This window comes from Chenopodium quinoa, unplaced genomic scaffold, assembly GCF_001683475.1.
Source record: "Chenopodium quinoa cultivar QQ74 unplaced genomic scaffold, ASM168347v1, whole genome shotgun sequence".
NCBI classification, from domain to species: Eukaryota; Viridiplantae; Streptophyta; class Magnoliopsida; order Caryophyllales; family Amaranthaceae; genus Chenopodium; species Chenopodium quinoa.
In genome coordinates this window covers 1699924-1710257 of record NW_018742607.1, presented here as the reverse complement: position 1 = coordinate 1710257, position 10334 = coordinate 1699924, and the positions used below count along the sequence as shown (strand labels likewise).

General features: G+C 32.6%; 1 protein-coding gene across 1 annotated transcript; it reads right to left on the bottom strand.

Moving 5' to 3' along the window:
- Positions 1–736: 736 nt before the first annotated feature.
- LOC110721188 lies at positions 737–1772 on the bottom strand. Its single transcript, XM_021900328.1, has one exon. The coding sequence runs from the start codon at positions 1693–1695 to the stop codon at positions 841–843; it is 855 nt and encodes a 284-aa protein (XP_021756020.1). The 5' UTR covers positions 1696–1772; the 3' UTR covers positions 737–840.
- Positions 1773–10334: the final 8562 nt, after the last annotated feature.

Below are 10334 nucleotides of genomic sequence, written 5' to 3'. Positions count from 1 at the left end.
TCAAATCTACTGTAATTTTCGATTTTTTGGGTGTGTTTTAACTCTAAAGGTATTAAACAATTTTACGTGCTAACAAAGGGCAAAATTAGCAATAAGATGTTAAAAATTGGACTTTCAAACAATTCTCCATACAGTCCATGATACAAAGTTAAAAGCATGGCAAATGACAGAGTCCTAGACTTGATTACGGATTTTCGGTGCAGTACAAGATAACAAGCCAGTGGAATCATGCTGCATTAGTAATTTTTGTACTCGGAGCCTATTAAACATGGTAGTAATCACTTTGATTTTAACCTTAGCCCTTAAAATATCAACATATGATGATGCTTACATATTCCGACATCAATGTACTTAGACGATGACTGGAAGTACAGAAAAGGACTGATTTTAATCCATTCTAGTGTAACAAACTACATGATTTATCTGTTTTGATTCTTTGTATTTCAACAGAAGCCGTACATAATTTTATATTGTTGTAGAACAAGAACAATTCATTGGTGAGAAACAAAAATGAATTAGCTTTGTCATTACCGATTCTAGGGACTTAAAAATATTTTTAGCAAGGATAATTTGTTGAAAAAAAAAAAGTTGGGAATATGAACAACGTAGAGAACAGTAAATTAATTTGAAAAAATGACGTTGAATCAGTTCTATGAATTCGCAGGAAAAAAATATTGCAGAATTTGAAAGAGAGATCAAATAGATGAATCAATCAATATATAATTTCATTGCGAACTATAAATCCTGTGTCTCAATTTACAAATGCACAAAATTTCTGGCCCATGGAAATTTACCATGACAAAGAATATAGTATACAAACTATTTAGTCTAAGTATCCACTTAATTTGTGAGGATGTTCAAGAGTGAGACTCTATTTTGTAGTAAGCACCTAAAAAGGCACCCGAGTTCTCCCTCAATGATTTGAAGACTAGCATCAAGAGCTTGAATTTTGCCTCGTACTAGCATCACATCAACTTTTTTCTCGTTCTGAAGGGCTAGATCAACCCCAGAAACCTCGTTCAGGATCCCGGCCACCTTGCTGGTAGAACGAGCCCCTGAATTTTTAGTGACGAGTTTTGAGACCAATGACCATTTGCTTGCCTTGGTTGGAGTAGACAAGAACAAGAAGAGTGATTTGAAGACAGCAACTGTAGCAGTGTATGTTTCTCTTACAAGTTTAACTAAATTCGCTGTTGAAGGATCGCTTTCAAGCAGAGGAGCAGTGATTCCGAATTTTCCCTCAGCTTGCTTCAATACTTTAAGGCATCTTGAAACTTCCTTTGCAACCTTCTTTCGAAAACTCATGTACATGCTAATTTCTTCACTGCTCGAGTACCCCTTACGACGTAGAGCAGACTGTAGTTCACAGATTTGCTCCTTAAACCCTGTAATGAGGTCTCTTCCACTGCTGCAAGTATCTAGCAGTGATACCGAACTTTCTAAGGCTTCTTCTACCAATTTCCCGTTCTGGCTGGAAAGAGAATTGATAAGATCTTGTAGATGAGCATACAACTCAACAAGGTTTAGAAGACCGAGCTGAATACTATCGGCTCCTGTTGCATAACAGGAAGTTGACTCTGATGGGTAAATATCACGAGTCTTTAACTTATTGATCGTTTCTTCGATTTTAAGAGATGTTGGGTGAGATCTAGCAGGTAAACTTATGGACCTAACAGGATGAGAAGAGGCAGCCATTTTGTTTAAATTTGTTAAATGAAATATGTTTATCTTTTTTGTTTGTTCAAGTAAATGTGAGAGATTTTGATCACCAAAATGCACTGAATAGATAATGCTGTGATTCGAGCTATTTATAGTTCGCGAAGGAGCAGAAGAAGAGGAGAGCGAGATCAGGGCATGTGAACACGACGTAGGACTACCCTTGCTCGTCACTCGTCTTAGGAAACAGTTAGTCCGACATGTTGCCAACCCTCAATAATATTTAAAACCCTTTTACGGATTATTTTATTAAATACTATGACTAACAGTCTTGCAGACTAGCAGCTTACATTCTGGTAAAGATTCTGTACAATTTTTTTAAACAACCTTTGTCTCCCTCTCTGCCCTCCTACTCTATAACCAATCATTAGATGATAACTAACAGCATTCTCGTCGCATTCATGTCTCTTGATTTTTATAATCGTAATCAAATTAGACTATCCAATACTAATACACGTATCGTATCAAGCTTGAAAAATCACCACAAAACAATATCAACAGAATAGTTTTAGCTGCAACAGAATCGTTAACAGATTTACTGTTGCGTTTTTCCGAGGATCAAAAAGATCATAGAGAGGAGTAGCATGGTAGTTGGAGAACAAAACTAATTAGTGAAATAGTTAAGAATATAATTAAGAATATAAGAATGCAATGTATGTGGAAACAAGAGATGCTAATCAAGTAAAAGAGTGTAAAGAAGTTGCTGATTTTGGGAGACAATAGCGCAGTTGACAGAATAAATTAAATTGGAGATCTTTATCCAAGGACTAAATATACCTAGTGCTAAATGTCTTTTTGAGAATCATAGCCTCATTTGGACTTACTATAGCATAGGTTTTTAAAAAAATTCAATTAAAGAACATGTTATATAATGGTGCCACAAATTCACTAGTCCTGTAGTGTAATGTTATCCTAAGGAGCAATGTGTCACACAGGCGTAAAATTAAAAATAATTTTCTTAGAAATGAATTTATCATAGACGACATATTGGTGCACACTTAACAATAGATGATTATTTTTTACCCTATTTTTTTTTTTTCATCTGAGCATGCAATATACTAAACATACTACCAAAAGCGGATGCGCTAGGACAGCGGGGTCAAATGAACTGACTTACCTTGGTGCCCAAAATTTAATTTATAGTAGAGGCAATGGGTTTATTTGTCTAATTTGACCTTATGTTACATTGGAGTTGAATTGGGGTGCCAAACTTTCATTGTTTGACAAACTAATGAAATCAAACACTTTAGTGTGGTTGTTAAGTATTGTACAATGTTTGGTTTTAGGATAAAATTTGAACAATAATATTAGGCTTCAAATCTCCAACCATCAATCCACAGTTACTCCACATCATTTCTTTCTATCACACTACATCAAAATGGCAACAAATAAAGCCTTATACCATATATTTTTTATATTTGCATCCCTTTAATATTTATTCCCTCCGTTTTTAAATACTTGCTCCGATTCTCCATGCGCGGAGTTTTTGAAGAAATTGGAGAAAATAATAATACATGGAGGTAGTGGGGTAAGTGGAAGAATAAAAAATTGTAAAAAACAAAAGTAGTGGAGAGGATTGGAGAGGAGAAAATATATGGTGGGTCCACTAGGTGAGAGAAATTAGTTAAATATTGTAAAAATTTTCCAAATAAGGAAATGGAACAAGTATTTAAAAATGGCCGAAATAGAAAAGTGGAGCAAGTATTTAAAAACAGAGAGAGTAATAAGTAGTAACTTTATACATATTTTATTATTTCTCTTTTAACCCTAAAATTCTACTAAAAATATTCCATCATTTCTTTCACTTGGTTTTCACAATAAAGAACGCCAAAGATGTGCAACTTGATTGCTTAATTTTGCATAAAATTAAAGTGTCCCATAATATCAATGCGTGGTTCTTGCCGGTGGATGCATGATTCACATGGTGCATCCCTTACCAAAAAAATAAAAAATAAAAAAATAAAAAAAATCCCAGGTAGAAAGAACTTTGTATAAAAATGCCAAGAACATTTAGTTAAAGTAAAAAGAACATGTTATAGAATTGTAAAGAACATTGTATAGAAATGTAAAGAACATTCAATTAAAGTGGAAAGAACATATTATAGAATTGTAAAAAATATAACATGTTGTTAAATAATGTTCTTTATCTTCATATTCTTTGATTGTCAATATAATGTACTTTTATTTGTGACGTAATATTAATTGTTTATTTTGAAATGTTCTTTGAATTTTGTCTTTAAATTCAAATTATAGTGGTTGAATAAAAATGATGTTCATTACATTATATAATTATTAGAGGTGATCAAAAATTCGAGTCGGACCAAGTTTTAACATAATATCTAGGGATGTCAGTGGGGTGGGTCAAGTAGGAGACCCGCCCCCATCCCCGCCCCAACGGAGTGGGGATGGGTCTCAGTTTGGCGGGTGGTGGGGCGGGGATGGGGATAAAAACCATACCCGCCATGGGTGATGGGGCGGGGTGGATTTTAAGTTGTACCCGCCCCACTTCATACCCGCCCATCCCCACCTCATCCCCACATCTATATATCTTTTAAAGCAAAATTACATACTTTTATTCTATTTATAAAATAATTACATGAAATACAATATTAATTATAATACTTTGTACGACACTTATATTATAAACACAAAAATGTGTATAGAATGTTTTATTTTATAATTTGTAATAATTATGTAAGATTGTGTATTTGAGATACGTATATTAGGGGGATCTTGGGTGGGGATTAGGTGGGGATGGATATCTAAGTGGGGGTGGGCTGGGGATGGTTTTGGAGTTGTACCCGGTGGGGAGGGGGAGGGGATGAAAATTGGACCCGCTGCGGGGATGGGGATGGGGATAGGGATGAAAATATTAGGTGGGGATGGAAATGGGAAGGCCAACATCCGCCCTGCCCCGCCCCATTGACATCCCTAATAATATCTCTTGCCCAAACCTGGAAAATGTAGTGAGCTTTTGGTTTTTTTTCGAGCCATGCTTGGATTTTTAACTAAAAATGCAATTTTAGGCTGCCCAAACCCGCCCTATTTTCGGGCCGGATCGGGGCCAGACTGAAGTTGATAACCTCTAATTATCATGTTATTTATTAATATTACGTAGGTTCTTTAGATATATATATATATAAAGACATAAAGTTGGATTTTTTTTTTTACAAAATAGCTATAATTCTGTACAAAATAGCTATATGTTCATTACAATACAATTATATGTGATGTTCTTTATAAAATAATTGTATGTTATTTACTGAACAACTAAATGTATATTCTGTCTTTTAAAAAAAACGGATACACGGAACATCGTGCATCCGCCTCTATGGAACACCATAATATGTACTCGTTGTCTAATGTAGTCCACGAGTTGAGGATAATTTTTTTTTTCAGAAATCGACAATCATTGAAAATAATATTAGTATAAAGTGACTCATCTACTTCAATGTCTACATCATAATAACCTGTGTCTAATAATATATAATCGTCGTCCAATGAAAAGAGATTTTAATTTTTCCTACGGCATACGCTAATTGTCCACTTGCAGCATTGGCCTTAATTTGAGTAGTTGATCAATTTTTTCATTTAATTTAAGTGAAGGTTCTTTTTTGTGTAAAAAAATAACTTTCTTCATTTTTAACTATTCATTTTCATGTGGTGGAGGCTCAAGGTTTCAATTACAAAATATAGAGTAAGGCATTTTCTAGATTAAAGGCCTATTCACATTTACTTAATTTCAGTTTATTTCAACTCCTAATTTTCCTCTTTCATAAAATATTCATTTCATTTCAGTTCAACTCCAATCAGTTCAGTTTAGCTCAATAAATGTAAATAGCACCTAAGAAAACACGTCCTATCAGATCGAAATTTTTCACATATTAACTCGGCTCGAGTTTGCATACAAGTCTCATTGGGAATGAAGGAAAGGGAAAGGGTAAGAGTAAGAGTAAGAGATCCCTATTCCCAAGTTTCCTTGTGGAGATTTATGCCACAGCCTGTTAGTTGTGAGTTTATTTATCACTATACCAGATACTACTAGTAGTTCCAAAATTAAATTGAAGAAAGAGATAAGGCATCCGAAGAAAGTAATACATGTAATCATGTATCATACATAAATATGGCACACATTGTGTAATGGAGTATTGGAGTTTAAATTCAAAGGTATGTTTATACTAGTAGAATGAATAGATTGTCTTTGGTTTTTTTTTTTTTGATTTTTTTTTTAAATTAATCTTTAAAAAACATCAAACTAGAAACAAAAATATCATAAACAAGCTCTTATTTTTGTACATTAATTCGTGCATCGTAAGTAAAACACAGAAGATGTGCCATGTTAGAACTGTAGAAGCAACTGCAAGTGTTTGTCCCATTCAAATTCCAACATTTTATTTTTTACAAGTCCTTTTCGGTTACATATCTAACCATTCTGATAGTCTTCAAGTCCAAATCAAATATCGCAATGATTATGACATTTTGCCAATTTACACAAGGCAGACTTATAGACAAGTGACAACTTTAAAAAATCCCAAATATCATTGCCGATATTTTATTTGTTAAAACATTTAGATATTTTTTGAATATGTAAGATGAAAAATCCAATCTGACCTCACCCCTCGCATTGACTATAGCTCCTTGTGTGCTCGTCAACAAATACAACCAATATGTACTCGTACAATAAGCTCAAAGGTTCAATACGTTTAATAAATTAGATCAAATAAACTCAAAAACGATACATGTTAAATTGTGGTGAATAGAAAATACCCTTAATCTAATCTGCAAACCTCTGTCATTGGGTGAAGTCCTAGTTTCTACCTTACTCAATAGTTTTGGTTGGATGAGAAGGCGGTTGACACATGAAACAATAACTCCACACACACCTAAGTTGATTGGATGAGAAAGTGGTTCAGTCACCAATGGAATAAAACTACAGATTACAAAAAAAAACTGAAGCAGCTTAAAAAACAGGGAACACCCAGAATCCCATCACATGTTCACATTCTCTTGTCAGCCTAAAAAACACACACAGCTACACAGCATTTTAATTACTCAGTTTCCTGAATTTCATGTGGTATAAGTTGTGGGCAAACCTACTAATTTACTTCATTCAATTTTACATCACCAAATTTTTTTATAACATGAGAAGGATAATAAAAATACGATTGAATAAAAGAAATTGTTTTTTTTTTCCCTTCATGAATCCGACTGTTTTATGAAAGAAAATATATCTCGGAATTTATAAAATGGAGATAATTTGTAATCATACATTTAATGTTTAAGTGTTATAATTCAACCGACCATGTTAGTCAAGAAATGACACCGACCAATATTACCTTTAATATAAAGTGTATTATTTCTTTTTTTTTTTAAAGAATATATTATGACTAGTCCAACAACATATTATTCAAAAGCATTCTATGCCAATTGTGCAAAATGACATAAATATGGAGGGAGTAGCGGACTAGCCGCCAATATAAACCGGTGACAGTTTCTGTCTAGAAATTGAATTTAGATCAACAAGAATTTCAGGGAAAAAGATAATTTAAGAAAAGAAACTGTATCACATGCTGCTCATTTTCTGACAAAACTGGTTATAGACATAAAAGTCCAGCTATTTATACAGATGCAGGAGTTTTTTATACTCCTGAATCCTGACAGACAAATGAGGAATGAATAATGGAAACATGATAGTGATAAGAAATTAAAAGTTCAATTGTCAAAAATACCATCAAATTCAGAAGGTATTTTATCATTGAAATAGAATTTACCTCAGCCCATCATTGACAGGCTGCATTTTGTCATATGTGATTTATCATAGAAACAATGCAATCTTGATTGACCCAAATTGTGCAGAAGTGTCTATCCTATTAAACGCCCCATTTCTTAACAGAAGGCACCAGATGTATCAAGTTGTTAATGTATCTAAGGTATAAGCAAGAAGAGAATCAAAAGGGATGGATTACTGTCTCTTGTATTGATGCAGTAACTTGTTTGCCATCACCCCTGGTGCATGATGTTTGAAACCTATCCTGTTTTTGTCTTAATACTATTTTAAAAAATGGCAAGTTCTTGTACAAGTCTCACAATGACTAATGCATGATTCCGGTGTCTTAATCTATCATTAAGACGACAAGGGTTAACTGCTCGTAATATATTTTAGGGGAGAATATAGAATTTATAGATGTCTAACAAGCTAGTGTAAACTTCCTGACCCAAGGCTAGTTACCATACAAATACAATACTAACCAAAAGAAAACTGAAACTATAGACAAGGCAATACTTTGAAAATTTTCTAAGCAGCTGAGTTACTCATCAGCCGACCGACTGTAAAGAAGTAGGATACTTGGCAGAACTTAGGAGCAGATAATACAATTAGCAAACGTAAGGTTTCAATTTGGGGCCACTGATCTATGACAAGGTTGATGGATCATCGCTGATGTTTACCACATTTACAACATTGTTTGAGGCCGCTGATCTCAATTTGTTCAATTTTGATTAATAGAATGTAACTGCTAAGAAAGATTTTATCTCTAAATTTATTTTCAGTTATCCTACAATCTTGAAACCGGTTAGGAAGACTTCATCTAAAAGAGGTATTAATCCGACAGGGCTGTTAGTTTACTTATTAAGACCGTTTTATATGAAAAAGTACCAAATCAAAATCCTTAGTTCCTTACCCTTCAATGTTTAGAAACTTATTATAGAATTCTGTGCTTCAACAAACCCAAAACGGTCAGAAGATTAAGCAAAGGGATAATCTTAACTAAATCATAAATCAGGTTACATCGGCATAGTTCTATATCTGTCCATCTTCATTAATCCCCCCATCATTTTTGACGTGAGGATAGGTCTTATCCACACCCAATGAATGGTTCCTGATCCACGGATTTACGTAGGGTCACCCGTGAAGCTGAAGTTGCTAAATTATCAAATACATAGCTCAATAGCTTGTGGTTTACGGGCTAGGGCCATTTACACTCTTTTCTTTTGGCCTATCTCAATTCATAAATCACAAAAAGACCAAGAAAAGCTAAACAAAAACACTAAAGAAAGCTATAAAAATAAATAAATAAATAAATAAATAAATAAATAAAACATGAGGGAACAAGAGAGGGCAGGTAGCAGCAATTAGATTGAAAATTATGGATTTGGTGATAGGTTCATTCATATTAGGAAAACGCAAACAACCAGACTAACCCACACGCTACGGCGTCAAAGTATACGCTGCAACCTAAAGGTAGGACCTGCAGGTTTTTTAAATAAAAAGAAATTTTCAAAAACCCTTCCCCTACACTAAAATACATCGTAGAAAAGCCAAAATAAATTATGTTAATTGAACTAAGAAAAGAAACATCGACTTAAAATAGGGGAAAAACCGTTAGCAGAGGGAGAAAAGCAAAACAATGGAAATTGTCATATATGTGTCATTTTCGCATGACAAAAAATCGGATGAAGCAAAAATAAACTAATTGGTTCATGCCTTGGAAATTTCAAGTTTATAAATAAATAATGTAAAGCTTTAAATGGATTAAGGGCGTGTTTGGTAAAGAGAGTTTTGATCAAAATAAAAATAAAATAAAAAGTTTATATATATATATATATATACTAGTTTTGTACCCCGGCGATGCCCGGGTTGTTTATTGAATTTTAAGATAAATTTATACTTCGAGTTAACTCATGACCAGACCTAACAGGTCTATATAGTAATAAAATTCTATTAGATTGTGAAGTATATATGTTATTTTAACCGATTAGTACATATTATAAATGAATGATTTGCACTTTGAACTACTTAATTCGTTCCAAAAAATATTATGATACAAAAAAATAAATTTATATGATAATTTTTTAGAATTATAATCTAATAATTTTTTTGAATAAAATTATAATTTAATTTGTACATTTGAAATATTGGTATTTTATCGAAAATAAAACTCTAAACCAACAATTTTATCCTAAAATTCTATCTTATGAAATCTATTTAAATCTATCCAACGTGGGATGACATTTGGCGAAAAATTGGAACGCCAAGTGTAGCTGCATCGTGACTTGGCTTAAAATTTAGTTTATATATTATATATATATATATATATATATATATATATATATATATATATATATATATATATATAAGAAATTGACTGATTGGTTTCAAAAATAAAAAAAAAATAAATTGACGGCTTAAAACATCTCTTTTTGTTGGTTGGTAAAGAAATTCTTAAATCCTATTATACCTAAAAAAAAAAAAAAAACTAGGGGGTAATTTTTAGAAAAATTAGATTTATGAGCTTTTCAAATAGATGATTCTAAATCAACAATAAAAATGACTACATTGTTTTGAAGTCTTAGATATATTATATCTTTTTAATTAAAAAAATTTTAAAAATTTAAAATCATAGTCCTTATTTTTACATTTCACTTATTTAAACAACAAAACATATGCTTGACCTATAGTCTCATGATACGTAATTTAACAAAAGAAATACTACCTCCGAAATATATTAGATGTAACTTTAGAGCTCTCACGGAACCCAAGACAAAATTTCATAATCGTGATTTAATGGATTAAAGAGTATATAATTAAGGATAGGAGAGAGAATGGAGATAATTAACCG

Bases quoted from the DNA above. Each gene is read 5' to 3' on its own strand.
- LOC110721188 (XM_021900328.1), bottom strand. From the start codon at position 1,695: ATGGCTGCCTCTTCTCATCCTGTTAGGTCCATAAGTTTACCTGCTAGA.